General features: G+C 38.2%; 2 protein-coding genes across 4 annotated transcripts in view; both read left to right on the top strand.

Annotated features, from left to right (window-relative positions):
- The window catches only part of LOC131432793 (dopamine D2-like receptor), a 763,103-nt gene that overhangs the window by 113,381 nt on the left and 634,162 nt on the right, over positions 1 to 15,560 (top strand). The gene's annotated exons all lie outside the window — the stretch shown is intronic.
- Positions 635 to 8,926, top strand: LOC131432792 (uncharacterized). Its single transcript, XM_058599308.1, has 3 exons — positions 635 to 1,283; positions 1,340 to 1,417; positions 1,482 to 8,926. Exon 3 carries the CDS (start codon positions 1,664 to 1,666, stop codon positions 8,810 to 8,812), a length of 7,149 nt encoding a protein of 2,382 aa, XP_058455291.1. The 5' UTR covers positions 635 to 1,283; positions 1,340 to 1,417; positions 1,482 to 1,663; the 3' UTR covers positions 8,813 to 8,926.

A 15,560-nucleotide genomic window follows, 5' to 3' on the forward strand; every position in this document is an offset into this window, starting at 1 on the left:
AGAGACCTATAAAGAGAGAAACTGTATGCGTGAGAGAATATGCTACTGAGCAGACCAATTCCATTGCCTAGTAAATTGCCAGCACGAGAGCTCAGACACATGAACTAAGCAATCCATGACAATGTAATGAAATGTACGTTAGTATTGTACGAGAAAGAAGGCTTTGCTGCGCGGCGTGCTACAAGACGCGAAGTAAAGTCATACAGGCAATGTTTACGGTGTTGCGCTGTGTCTTTTACCTGACATACGAATGTGTGTGAATAGCACAGAGGGTAACACTTTTTAGTTAATATTCGTTGCTTAAATTTGCAAGCCCTGAGGGAATACGATCAAAGTAGTCCTCAAAGTGGCCACCATAGAGCTAATCTTATCGTAACGCGGGCTGTTCTATCTTATCTTGGCTGATTGTGCGCAGAATAATCAATGTCTTGTACGGTTTCGGCTTCGATAGTCACCAATACCACACCGCACCGCAATGGCATGAGAACCAGAGTTACCATTTTCAATGATTTTTCTGTAACAATCTAGATTTATTCGCGTATTTTATTACACAGATTGTGCGTCACAGATCAAAGATTTTTTTTTTCTTCAAAATTTACAGGTTTCTGCCAATTTTTAAGAATGTTTCGTTGAACAGACACAGATTTTCATTGCGCTTCGCACAACTTTTGATCGCATATAAGAGCCACAGTAAATAGATCGCTCGTGTTGAAACACAGCTTTTAAGTTGGCAGCTCCGATAACAACCTGTACCATAGTGAATCGTGAGCAGAGATGCCAGATCTGCAGATTTGTCTGTAATTCTGTCGTGCTGCAGACATTTTTACATTTTTTGTTGTGCAGACTTTTGAAAATCTAGTTTTTCGCAGACAAAATTTACAGATTTTTTTTTGCTCGCCAAGTCAGTTGAGCGTATCATACTTTACAGAGAAATAAAAACATACTTACTAACTGCAGATTTATTTTTCGGATATACAGACTTTGGCAACCCTGTCTGAATATGTTTGAAATTTTTACCTGTCATCTCTAATCGTGGGTGAACAGTTCGCTTTGGGATTTTGTACGAATGACACGAAATTTAGATCGCAAATTGTTAATTGAAGTGTGAACTTGTATTTAAAGTATTAGTTTTTTTTAAACCTACTTAGCTGTGCTGTGATAAATAACACGTTATAGATTGAATGAATCTATTTTATTAGCAAACGATACATGCACAATTTTTTGTGCGAAAAAACCACAGAACAACGTGGATACTTAAGTAGAGTGATTTTAGCTTCATACAAGTAGGTATTGAAATTTGAATGAAACAATTCAAATTATTCGTCATCATTTTGTGCAGTTTCCAGTAAACATAGGCAGCGTTTATATCCGATGCTTAAGATGCGCGATTTGCTTAATTTGAGAGAGAACTAAAACTGTAAGTGTCTACTATGACTTCATAATCTCTAATTGCTAATTGAGAAATTTGAGAATTTTTTTAGATTCTTTATTCTGCAACGCTAGACGGAAGTTTTTCTTAAGGCGAAAGCAACCAGCACGGGACGAGTAAAAATCGAATCATCGTGCCCTACTGCAAATACGCACAAGCGTTGAATCATACCGAGCAGTTAGAGAGGAACTAATTTGTTATCAGTTGATAACACAAAAGTAGATAATAAGTAAAATGGAGGAGACTTATAGAAAAAGTGGTACGGCCGGTATCGAAGGAAGTCTGTACCAAATCAAACTACTGACATTGTTTTTATATCGAGGAATAAAGCAATGTTATTCGTTTAGATTGGCAACCGAGATGGAAAATGCAGGGAAGTTTGATGATATAGTTTTTAAATATAGTAATGCAAAGGAAACAGAAGAAAGTTTATGCTTACAAGCTAAACATCGATTAGATGAATCGAAAAAAATTTGCTATGAAGATTTACTAACCGAAAGCGCAGGAGATTATAGTTTAGTAAAGTACTTTTTCTCATACCAGAAAACGATAGAAAAAAAATCATTCGGTGTGATCAAAGAGGTAATTGTTTACACTAATATCGCCTTAGCCGATGATGTCAAACGCCAAGTTAAACCAGTAACGAGGAAAGAAAATGAAATTCTAAATTTAGAAAGTAGCTCTAAAAGTAGTAAACATTACAAATTTCATAAGGATATAATTAGGGAATTGAAACCGAAACTAGAGAACTATAAATTAGCCAAACTAGCTGTGGAGTTAATAAATCATCTTTTAGACAAAAAACCTATAACAATTCAACACGGAAGTATTTTTGCAGATTATGAGGCAATTATTGTAACAGAAGTGTTTGATGTTAGAGATGAATACATACAATTTTATGATAAATTTATTAATAAGACACAAGATTTAGCGTCTAACACTAGAAGATTTCAAGAGATTTGCGAACAAGTATTAAAGAAGAATACAAATAAGTTTAAATATGTTCTGAAAAATGAAATGAAAAATTTCAACGTATTTGAAAAGAAAAACAAAAGAACAATGACAGAAGTGAAAAAATTAATCAAATTGAGAGAACTTATGCAGTATTTTGAAAACAAAACATTAGGTGCAGATTTTGTATTTAATCTAAAAGATCTCAATGAATTCACAAAAGCGATGGAGGTAAAGTTCTCTTCTGTTGTCAAAAGAAACAGTGATCCAAATGTAGGCTGGCCACAGACAATAGCCGATGATCAAATAGAAAACTTCCTAGATCATTTAGTGTTTGCAGTTGATCAACCGAACGAGGTTGAGCTTGGCAATATCATTGAGAGTGAGGTGAGCAAAGATAGCAAATTTAAAGATCTAACTAGTGAACTAGTTGCCGATCACATACAGCGGAAAATGCTACAATGGTTCAAAGAGAAAATTGGTGACAAGGGTCGGTTTTTGACACCGGCGGAGGGACGGATTTTTCTGGACGAAATAACGCAAAAAATTGATAGTTTAATATCCATTGGCTCCAGCATAGAATATTGCGGGAGATTGAAAGAATATAATCTTGAGTTTAAACACAACATTTCTGATGATTTGAAAAATTTCCTGTTTGGAAAAAGTTCAGATCATAAAATGCTGTATTTTATTACATCACAAGACAGTTTTTTGAGCACGATTAAACTTTACCAAGTATTGGAAAATGAAAAGTATGATAATTTCCTTTTTGTAGAATTAAGCTCACTTCTACGATCAAGCAAGCAGCAAAATTTAACGACTGTACTTCATTCTTATAGTCATAGGCTGCTAGTTATAGAAGGTAATATTGATTTAAAAAATACGCTGGAGTTATATGATAAATTATCTGACATAATTATTAATTCAGTCAAAAAAGTTGTTTTAATTACTAAACAAAATGATACATTGATGAATAAATTTGTAAATGATCCAAAGTTTAAGGGTAAGTTTGAAAGTGAGCAGGACACAACTAGCTTTACTGACCTTACTCAAATATCACAGAGCGAACTTTTGGAGAGAGAAGTAATGTTTCAAGGCGAAGTTATCATGTTAAATAGATTAATAGATCAGAACGATGAGAACGCAAAGCAACTCATTGATCTAGACACATTGATGAAGCTTGTTAAGAACGAAGTAATAACCATAGGAAAATCACCACCACTTTTGAAAGATTTGGAAGCAGCATATGCAAGAATTAATGAGGAAGTTCTAGTGGAGAATTTAGTGAGAGAATTATCAAAAACCTCGGACCCGCCCAGTCTTTTTATGATCACCGGCATTGATCAGAACAACATTGAAGCAGTACAAAATGAAGTGCTAAGAAAATTAAAGGTGGAAGAAGGAAATAACGCAGCGCAGGCTGATTACATAAGACAACAAGTCGCTGCTGCTGAGACAAGAATCAGTGTAACACTAGGTCGTAACAAAGAACATCACATACAAAGTTTTAAATCCTTGTGTCATAACAATCCTGAGAAAATAGTTTATTGGATAGAAGTGACATCTCAGCGGGTTCACCTGCGACAAATTTATAATCCTAATTTTTATCTTAGGAGAGAATTTAATTATCAGGAAAAAATCATCATTAAAGATAGCATAGAAAATGAGTTGACTGAAGATAAGCCTGGTAGTTTATTCCTGTTCACTGGATTAGATAAGGAAGGTTTATTAAAAATATTTAAATTAAAAGACCAAGAGAAGGAGGAAAAACTAAAACGAAATACAATAACTCAAAAACAGAATGGACAGGAAAAGTTTGATGAATTAGTAAAAAACGGAAATGGTCCTGTTCATTGGTTGCATTTTGAAAAGAGCAACGATACTAATAAACGTTTCATTTGGCGTAAATCTCATGGTTCGTTAGATGTATTACGTAAGCATATCGACAAAAAACCGGATCCCTATGATGAAACTAAATTTATTGAAGCAATCAAAGATCAAGTAGTAATTCTCGTTGATGAGCCCGGTATGGGTAAAACGACTACTTTAACTAGTTTATCGGAGCAAAAAATCGCAACAGACTGGGTAATTCGAATCGATTTTAAGGACTGTCAGGATAGAATAGCATTGTTGCCAACTAAACACGAACAACGGTTATACGATGTGGATCATGTTATAAACTTTTTATCCGCAATCGAAAGTAGTGGTCTAAATAGTCAGTTGACGAAGCGATTATTCAAATATCGTTTACAGAAACCGAAGCTGTCTGATCATCAACCAATACTGCTACTGTTTGATGGTTTTGACGAAATCATCAATGACGAATATCAAGAAACAGTGATTTTCTTGTTAAAATTTCTGAAACAGCACACCTCTGCCTCAATTTGGGTTTGTACAAGACCCTACAAAATGCACGAATTGGAAAATGGTTTATCAATATTTGCTACTACATTTGAAGAGTTTAAGTCCGAGCAACAGAAACAGTTTCTCAACGTTTACTGGCAAGTCCATTTGACATTGATGTCTAATGAAAATAGCGAACAGGACCTTCAATCAAAGGTTGAACTTTATGCCAAGGCGTTACTTGAAAAAGTTGCTGGCATTTTTGGAGAAAACATGTCTCGTTTTATGGGTATTCCGTTACAGTTACGTTTGTTGGCGGAGGGTTTCCAAAGGCAGGTCATAACGTTTACCAATGGTCAAGGGCATTCAGTTCCATCTTTTGAAGCTCTCAATATAGTAGATATTTATAAATATTTTATTGAAGCCAAATATGATGTTTACTTTAAGGAAAAAACTCATCTTGACAGTTATTCTCCGTACATAAGAAATAAGCTTACGAAATGCTTTAACAAGGATCATCAGTATTTAGCTTTCAAGGTGTTGTTTCCTAACGTGGTCCAAACGGATATTGAACTAATTTTTGGCCAACATGAACTTCTGGCACCGGAAGCGGAGGACTGTCTGAAATCAGTGGGAATTATTCAGTCCGTGGGGAATGCGAAAAATGTTTACTTTATACATAAAACTTTCGCTGAATACTTTGCTGCAACTTTGTTTACTCGCAGTTTAGAGAAAAAAATGTCCAACCCATCAAAATATGAATCGGTGAAAAGCTTTTTATTCGGTGAAATATTTAAAGATAGTAACGAAGTGGTTCGTAATTTTATTGATCGTATTTTGGCACAAAACTCTCCCATTCATGTGGCTACCTTGGACTGTAATTTATCTACAATCAATGATTTGTTGTATAAACAGTGCATAGATGTTACAGCTGTTGACAGATTAGGAAGAACAGCCCTGCATCTAGCAGTTCAGACAGGAAGTATTCACATCGTGAGGGTTTTATTGGCAGCAGGTTCTAACGGTTTACGTTCGGACATTTTCGGTAAAACATCCCTTCATTATGCTAGTAGATATGGTCATGCAGAAATTAGTGAGTATTTGCAAAGTTATTATACAGACATTGACATCAACGATCATATTTTTAGGACACCGTTGCAAATAGATACGGTGGTAGGTAGTAGTGTTTTTAATGAAGTGAAATATGCACAGTCTCAACTGGTAAACTTTGTTAATAAGCAGGATAACAATGGCAAAACCTGTTTATATTATGCTGCCGAACAGAAAAATTGGAATTTGGCTTGTATTTTGTTGTTGAATGGTGCTGATAGTAATGCACTAAACGGAGAAAAACAAAAGAAATTACTGTTATATGCTTCTGCGCAGTCCCGTTCTGCCTATGCATATCAATTTCATAAATTATGGCCAGTTGTTGGTTTATTGTCACTCAAAGTTCCCGATGCCGTTCTAGATTATGATGAGGGTTACAGGTATCCGAGGTTATTATCTTCCTTTTTCGTACATGGGCACATAAAGGTAGTGGATGCATTGTTGGGAGCCATAGCAGATGTAGAAAAAAGACTGAGAATTCTTAACAAAGGAGATAATTCCTGTACACCTTTAGATCACGTCAACAATACTGTTGAACTTAGTGATAGTGATCATTTACAGGCTATAAAATATTTACTAGGACATGGCGCAACAAATACTATGAATAATGTGAATCATATTTATTTAACTTTGCTATCCGCGGCATCACAAGGTCACATCGAGACTTTTAAATATGTAGAAAATCAAGGACAAAAGAAAGATTTTAATACGTATATTGGTATAGCAACTGTAAAAAATCGTTTTAATATTGTAAAATATTTATGGGAAAACTGTCGTAAGTTTACTACGACGGATTCTGGAATTACTGCATTACACTATGCAGCAGATCGAGGGAATTTGAAAATGATCAAGTATTTATGTGATCACGGGGCAAATGTTAACACTGCTGCTAGTGATGGTAGAACTCCTTTGCACTATGCAGCGGAAGAAAAGAGACTAGACGTAATCAAATATCTGGTAAGCAAAGGGGCACAGATTAATATTGCTACTAAGCTAAACGGAATGACTGTTTTGGACTATGCTTTGAAACAATGTATATTCTCTCCAAATGTTGTATCGTACCCAAAGGATGAAATGGGCTCTATAAAATATCTTATAACCGAATGCCATGCCAATGTTGGAAGTCGTAGTGATATAAATATTGCTACAGCGAGAAAAATTTTCCGAGCAACGTTTAGTACTGTGAATATTGCTAATCAAGATGGGGAAACTTTCTTGCATACTGCAGTAACATCAGGAGAGGCACTGTTTGTAAAATTTCTGCTGAAACAAGGAGCTAATGTTAATGCTAAGAACAATTACGGTAGAACACCATTACATTTGGCTGTTGAGCGGAATTTCGGTCATATCGCAGAACTGCTATTGCAATACGGCGCTATGTACGATGCGACCGATAAAAGTAGCAAAACACCTATGGATTTGTTAAAATCACGTTTTGATTTCTTCCTATCGCGTCAAACTATTGATTTATTGTCTCTGATTGACAGCCTTTTCCGTAGTAAAAATTTGATGCAGGATTTAGACGATAAATTGTTGAATGAACGAAATTTTGGAGGTCTGTGGCATCCTGATGTGTATGATCCATTGAACCCTATGATTTTCATTCTTAATGCACGAAATGCCCAAGGAAGTACTTTATTACACGTCGGTGCAGACCTAAATGATTCGGAAGCAATAAAATGTTTATTAAAATTCAACCGGGATTATCTCACCGTAAGAGATCAGATGGCCCATACAAAAGATTATCATTCCATGGATTTGACGGTCAAAGATTTTCGAGGAGATACGCCATTGCATCGTGCAGCACAGCACGGTAGCAGTGAAATAGTTGCGCTCCTGGTAAAAGAAGGGGCAGACTTCAGTGTTAAAAATAATAAAGGTGATCTTCCTGAGCATCTCGCACAGAAAAATAATCATTATAATGTTGTTGAGGTGCTTCAATCAACTAAAGATTTATTTGATGCTATAGAAAAAAATAACATACAAGTGGTTAGAAATTGCATCAGTAAAGGAGCAAATATTAATGCTATAGATAAAAATGGTAAAAGCCCATTTCAGTCGGCTGCCAGAAAGAATCAAGTAGAGATTGTTAATATATTATTAAAAAACGAAGCTATTTTTACAGCTGAAGGCATACAAAATGAAGCACCAATAGATTTTGAGGAGAAAAAAAGTATTAATCTACTTGATGCAATCGATAAAGCTTTCAATGGTGTACAGAGGAATAATTCCAAGTCGATTATTGATTACTTACAGAGAGTAAAGCTTTGTAATGTTGATTACCTTAGCGTAATAGTTAACACTCGTGATAGTCAAGGTAATACGCTTTTACACTATGCTGCTCGAGAGGATTATTTTGATTTGGTACAATTCTTATTACAAAACAAAGCAGCCTATGACGTTAGAAATACACAAAATAAAACTCCTGCAAATTTTGCTTTTCGTCAAGATATTATTAATTTACTTCATTTCATCGATCGACTGTACTCTGATCAATGTAATACCGTTGTAGTTCATGAGAATGTAAAACTTATTTATAGCTTTGAGGAGATAGAACAAGATCCTAAAACATTGGGCATTATTACCAATGCTCGTAACAAAGATGGCCAAACAATATTACATAAAAACTCGAACTATTATAGACTTAAGTTTTTGGTCAGGAATGGAGCTGAGATTGATGCTGTGGATAAAGATGGCAAAACAGCACTACATTTTGTTGCCCAGAAAGGTAAATTAGAGCTAGCAAAGTGGTTGATAGAGCATGGGGCTCAGGCAAATGCTACAGACAATCGTGGTAACACTGTCCTTCATGAAGCTGCCTCGTCTGGGCAGTTGGATCTAATTACATGGTTGGTGGAAAAACAATGCGTTAGTGTTGATACTAAAAATGAGCATGGTCACACACCTACGTTTGTAGCCGGACAAAATGGTCATGGAAATGTTGTTAGATATCTGATAGATTCCTCCACAAAGTGTTAAAGTCCAAGCAATACAATAAATTGTTTTCACTATCTAAATAAGAATTTTTTTGCGCATAAAAATTTGCACTGTCTTCAACGACTGATCATAATAAAAAACTATTTTTATATTAAATATTTGCTGCTTTATTATTCAGACTATTTTGGAAAGAAAAAAACCCGGGTGCTTTTAATAATATTCTGATAATGCCACGGACATTAACAAATATTCATGAATATTTTTGAAGCACAGTACCCCGCTTTGCCCGATAAGTTGGCAGAAAAAAAAACGGATAGCACGTATCAACATGAACCAAACGGCTAGATGTCTCTCTATGGTCGGAACTACACTGAGGTCTTTTTCACGTGGTTTCTTATGCGATTTTTCGAAGTTTTCCTGTTTTGTTGTTTCGTCTTAGGAACGCATGAAATGTCGAGATCTGGAGGTATCCCGTTTCATTTTTAAATCAACTCTCTGACACAAAAAAAAACGATTTTTATTTTGAAACAAAAAATTTTGCCATTTGTCATCAAGAGAAATAAGTTTGACATCGGAGATCGCAAAATTTTTCCCAAAGTCAAAAAAGTCCCAAAGTCGACTAAAAAAATTTTTTTTTCGAGGCTACTCCAGATCTGTAAGTTTCATCCATTTCTAAGACGTTTGGCATAAAAAAAAAACAACGGAAATCTCAAAGTTCCAAAGTCGAACTTTATGCAAAAATATTTTTTTTAATTTGAGATCTTGACTGTCTGTTTTTTTTTGAGTTTTCAAAACATTTGGCATCAGAAAAAAAATTTGATTTCAGAAAGCTCAAAATATGTCTAGTCCCAAAGTCGATAAAAAAAAATATTTTTTTGAGTTGACATCAGATCTGGACATTTCATGCGTTTGACATAAAAAAATCTTTAGTTTTGCGTTTTTTACGCGGATTTCCGTAGTTATGCGTTTTTTTTTTGCGTGGATATTCAAAGCTATCCGGTTTTCTTGTTTTGTCTTGAAAATTGCATGACACTTAGAGATCCTGATTTTTTTTAAATATACAAAAAAAAATCGATTTCTTCCAAATAATAATTTTGGCAATGAGAGAAAAAAAATGTATATCGGAAACCTCAATGTCCCAAAGTCGATTATTTTTCGAAAGACATTTTTTTCGAGCTAGGAATTTTTTGGAAGTTTTATGTATTTCTAAGACATTTGGCATCAAAATAAAATCGAGCCCAAATATTTTTTGAGATTACACCAAATTTGATGAAATTGAGTTCGGAAATCTCCAGTTTAATGCGCTTCTAAGACATTTGGCTTAACCAAAATTTTTGATTCCGGGAATCTCTAAATTAAACTGGACATTTCATACGTTTTTAAGACATTTGACATAGAAAAGTACGGGTGTGTAATGTCAGAGACGTAACTGAATGTCGTGAATACGAATAAAACTGACACGATTTCTTTACACTTTCGAATTCGAATTGATAGTTGATCGATTGTGTGAATTGCAAAACTTTCCTCCTTTTCACTACTAAAATTTTCAACAATTTTTGACGTCGATTATCTCATTTCGGATTTGCATATTTCATTGAAAGAAATTATCAAGGTGCAGTACGGAATCATTTCTGCCTTTTAGAAGGACCAAATTGTGGAATTCTCTACGATATTTAGCACAGCGAAAAGTGCACGACGCAAATCAAATTATTTTAGATTTTTACTTAACTGGTGATTTCTACCTGCGATTTGCAAAGAAGTAATCTTAATAGTTCTTTAGAAAACATTTAGAACAATTAGAACGGCTGATTTTATATAATGATGTCCTCTTTTCGTTTCTTGTTTTCTTTCTCTCCAATGCAAACCATCCGCAGCTGATGCAATCGTTCTTGCTTGAATTGAAACTAGCTTTGCCTACAAACCGACACATCCGCTTGCAGTGCCAAATAATGCAAAACTGGTTTAATGCGTCTTCTCGCCTTGACCACCGGAAGGCAAATGAGAACTACGACCTGGGCGTTTAAGGTTTTTAACCAGGTTGAATTGAGGTTGAATGCGTCTTCTCGCCCCGACGTCTGCTTTCATCCAACGCTCAAGAAGAAATGATCGATTTTCGACCACGGTTCCCCTTTTATAACGTTCATCTGAAGATATGTGCCTGCCTACCTCAAAATTGTCGTCCTTGCGCGAAAAACCCAAGCAAAAGTAAAGAGTTTTCCGCGTTGTTTTAAAAATTTCAGAAAACTTAATTTTAGAGTTGTTTGTGGTTATCTCACACTGTTCAAAATATTATCCTAAATTCCTGATCATATTTTTGATGAAATAGTGAAAGAATTATGTTCCTGCCATGATAACAATTCGAGTCGATTCACGATTTAGTTCTGCCCATTTTTCTATATAACTAATTTTGAAAAGGCGCCCTATAGTAAAGTAAGTCGTATTCACGACAAAAAAACAAATTCCGCTCCGGAAACCTCAAAATTTTTCTAAGTCACAAAGCCGATTTTGTAGGACTTTTTTTTTAGATTACACCAGATCTGAAAGTTTAAAGCTTTTTCAGTACATTTGGCATCAGAAAAAGTCCTAAAGTCGATTTTTTCATAAATTTTTTTTTTCGGATTGCATCAGATCTGGCAGTTTCATGCATTTCTAAGACATTTTCATACATTTCTCAAACATTCGATCTCTGAAATCTCAAATTTTAAGCCCCGGAGTCGATTTTTTTTAGATTATTACACTAGATCTCGTATATTTCATGCATTTCTGATACATTTGGCATCGAAAAGTAATTTCGATTTCAAAAATCGGTGTCTAAGTATTTTTTCAAAAAACAAAAAACTTTTTTTGAAATTACACCAGATCTGGACGTTTCATGCATTTATAAGACATTTAATACTAAAAAAATTCTTCTCAGAAATCTCAAAATGTTTCCAAATCTCAAAGTCGATTTTTTTAAAATAAAGTTTTAGTTTATAATTCAATTTTTGCCTTTCTCTATAGAAATGTATTAGAATTGCTGGAAAAACCGACTTTCGGACGGAGCCTCGGAGACCCATAATGTTACATACCATTTGGCTTAGTTCGACGAGATCGGAAAATGTCTGTGTGTGTGTGTTTTTTTACAAGGTGGAATACGTTATGTACTTTCCCAGCTCACGCGCTCGGTAGTTGTCAAGCTACTTTGGGGGAGGCTGTGCTCATGCACTTTTTCGTTTGGGAGAAAATGAGCTCCTGCGTTTCTCTCTTTATCCATCTCGATGCACCTTTGGCGTCTTGACGACCCAATGCCGCTACGTCGCGCCAGACTACTCGACTGATCCCCGACGATGGATCGAGCCTACACCGACGGAGAGTTTCCCGGAGAAGAAAAATTCTCCCGCAACCGGCGCATCCGGTACCCGTCCACGGCCCGACCGTAAAGATGCCAGGGTCGATCCAATGATGCCAGTTGGAGGATGGCTTCCGGTTCACTGGTGCCCCGACGATCTTAACGGTACTACGCTACGGTCTACTCGTCTAGTCCCCGACTAAGGACCTAGACTGCCCAGACGGAGAATTCCTCGGCTAGGGAATTTCTCCCGGCACCGAATCCCCTTTTACGCCACGTGGGACACCCGGACTATCTTAACGGTGCTACGCCACGATCTACTCTTCTAATCCTCGATGAAAGATCTAGACTACACCGACGGAGAGTTTACTGGCGAAAAAGGCTCTCCCGACACCGAGTCTCCTGTTACACCACACGGGACACACGAGAGAGTGCCGAGGTCGGTCCGGCGATTCTAGTTGGGCATAGCTTCTGGTTCGCTGGCGCCCCGACGACACAAGTCGGTGTTGTGGTGGCTACTCGACTAGTCCCCGCCGAAGGATCTAGCCTACCGCGACAGAGAGTTCCCCGACGCTGGGAGTTCTCTCGAAACCGACGTTTTCGATACTCGTATCCTTACGATGCTATGACGTGGTCAACTCATATTGTCCCCGACGACGGTTCAAGACTACACCGACGAAGGAAGTTCTCTCGATCCGACGCTTACTCGCTGATCCCTATATCTCCATATTCGCTGCAACTTCGAGAGTATCTGTGTTACCACTTTGTTTACTGCATTCCACGTGCCTTCTTTACGACACATTTCCTCAGATATATTATCCATTCTTAGGGCAGGCATTTCCCTACGTACTTGCGCAAATCGGGGACAATCGAATATCACATGTTCAGATGTTTCTTCAACATACTCACACTCCGGACAAAATGGAGACGCGGCGTGACCACATCGATGCAGATACTTCCGGAAACAACCATCGCCAGATAGAAACTGCGTTAGGTAGAAGTTTACCTCTCCGTGTTGTCTATTCATCCACGGCGACAGATGTGAAATGAGCCGGTGAGTCCATCTACCTTTCTCCGTACTGTCCCACTCCTGCTGCCACTTCGCCATCGAATCGATTCGAACCATCGTTCGCACGTTTCTGGTGGTTCTACGCTGATAACACTCGATATCCTCCGCCAGGGTAATGCAGATTGGGATCATTCCGGCGATAACGCTTGCTGTTTCCGACGATATTGTCCTGTAGGCGCTCGTGACTCGTATGACCATAGGCCGGAATGCTCTGTTGAGCTTTTCACGGTTCCTCTTCGTTTTCAATGCTGTTCCCCAGGCAGAAGCACCATACCGTAGTATTGACAAAGATACGCTAGCTAACAGACGTCTTGTGCTGCTTTTCGGGCCACCGACATTTGGCATGATCCTCGTTATTGCATTTATCGCCTTCGCGGACTTCTCGCAGGCATAGTCGACATGGCAGTTAAAGTTCAACCGGTTGTCGATCATCACTCCGAGAAGTTTCAGAGCTCGCTTAGTTGAAATCGCATGTCCCCCTACATCTATCTCGATACGCTGGATCGACTTGCAGTTGATCACCAACAACACTTCCGTTTTGTGGTGAGCTATTTGTAGCTTGACTCCGTTCATCCAGCCCTCAATCGTGCTTATCGTCTCTGTCACCGAGGCCTCTACTTCTTCGAGAGACTCGCCCGTCACCGTTAACGATATGTCGTCCGCGAAGCCCACGATTTTCACTTTTCTGGGAAGTTGCTGTGTCAAGACCCCATTGTACATAGCGTTCCAGAGAGTCGGCCCGAGAATGGATCCCTGAGGGACGCCCGCCGTCACTCGCACTGACCTCTGTCCTTCGTTCGTATCGTACACCAGGATTCTATTGTGGAAATAGCTCTTTAGGATTCGGCAAACATAATCTGGGACCCGCATTCGGTGTAGTGCTGTGGCGATGGCCTTCCAGCTGGCACTGTTGAAAGCATTCTTCACGTCCACTGTAACCACGGCGCAGTATCGGTCACCTCTTCGCTTCTGTTTGGACGCCTTCTCAGCGCTCTCAAGCACTGTCCGGATTGCATCAATCGTCGACACTCCTTGATGAAAACCGAACTGCATGTTCGACAATCCTCGTTCGCCTTCAGTGCATTTCATCAACCTGTTGAGAATAATTCTTTCCAGGAGTTTCCCAAGTGTGTCCAGCAGGCAAATAGGCCTATACGAGGCAGGATTACCCGGTGGTTTACCTGGCTTCGGCAGCAACACCAGCTTCTCGATCTTCCACATGTCTGGGAAGTTGCCTTCGTTCAAGCACTTCTGTAACACAGTTCGGAACATGTCTGGATACGCCAGAACCGCGGTTTTCAACGCCACGTTTGGTATCCCATCCGGGCCTGGAGCTTTCTTGGCTTTCAGTCGCTTTGCGGCTTGTGTAAGCTCTTCGTTAGCAATTTGCCGATCAACAGATGGCGTTTTTCATTGACAAACACTGGTGGCGTGGACTGCTCTGGTTTTGCACTTTCGAGCAGAAATCGCAATGAAACACCGTCAGAATGTTGCATTTTTGCTCGAAAGTGCAAAATCATAGCAATCTACGCCACCAGTGTTTTTCAATGAAAAACGGCAAGAGTCGGCTTCTTCTTCGCCATACGGTGTTGGTGGCCAAGTAGTTGGGTCGTGCTTCGGGAAGAGACACTCCACGATCTCTTTCAACTTGTTCGGGCACAATTCAGCTACGGTGGACGGACCCTTAATTTTCGCCACCACAACTCGATACGCGTCCCCCCAGAGATTGGCGTCTGCTTCTCGACACAGTCTATTGTATCAATTTGATTTGCTACGCTTAATCTCCCGTTTGAAAGCAGACCTGGCTTCCCGAAAAGCCGACTTGCGTTCCTCTATTTCTGTTTCTGTCCTTGCTCTCTGGGCCCGCCTCCTGGCTCTGAGGCAAGCAGCTCGTAACGTACTGAGCGTCTCGTTCCACCAGTAAGCTGGGCGGCGGCTATTCGTTGGTTCCGATTTTCGCAGCATTGTGGTGTCGCAAGTCATCACCATTCTTCTTCTCAGTTCGGTCGCATCGATGTTATCGACGCCGCCGTCCGGTCGAAGTGCCTCAAAAAAGAGGTGTGTGCGTGTGTGTACTTTTCGAAGAGATTTTAACGCGCTCATTTTTCTCGGAGATGGCTGAACCGATTTTAACACACTTGGGCTCGTTTGAATGCTACTGTCGGACCATTGATCAAGTTCAAAGATCAAATGGCTGTGACTTTTGATTCCAGAGATATGATGGTATAAGTGACGTAATCAACAAAACACGTTGATTTTTACCGCTCTTATATACATATATATATATATATATATATATATATATATATATATATATATATATATATATATATATATATATATATATATATATATATATATATATATATATATATATATATATATATATATAT

This window comes from Malaya genurostris, chromosome 2 (assembly GCF_030247185.1).
Source record: "Malaya genurostris strain Urasoe2022 chromosome 2, Malgen_1.1, whole genome shotgun sequence".
NCBI lineage: Eukaryota > Metazoa > Arthropoda > Insecta > Diptera > Culicidae > Malaya > Malaya genurostris.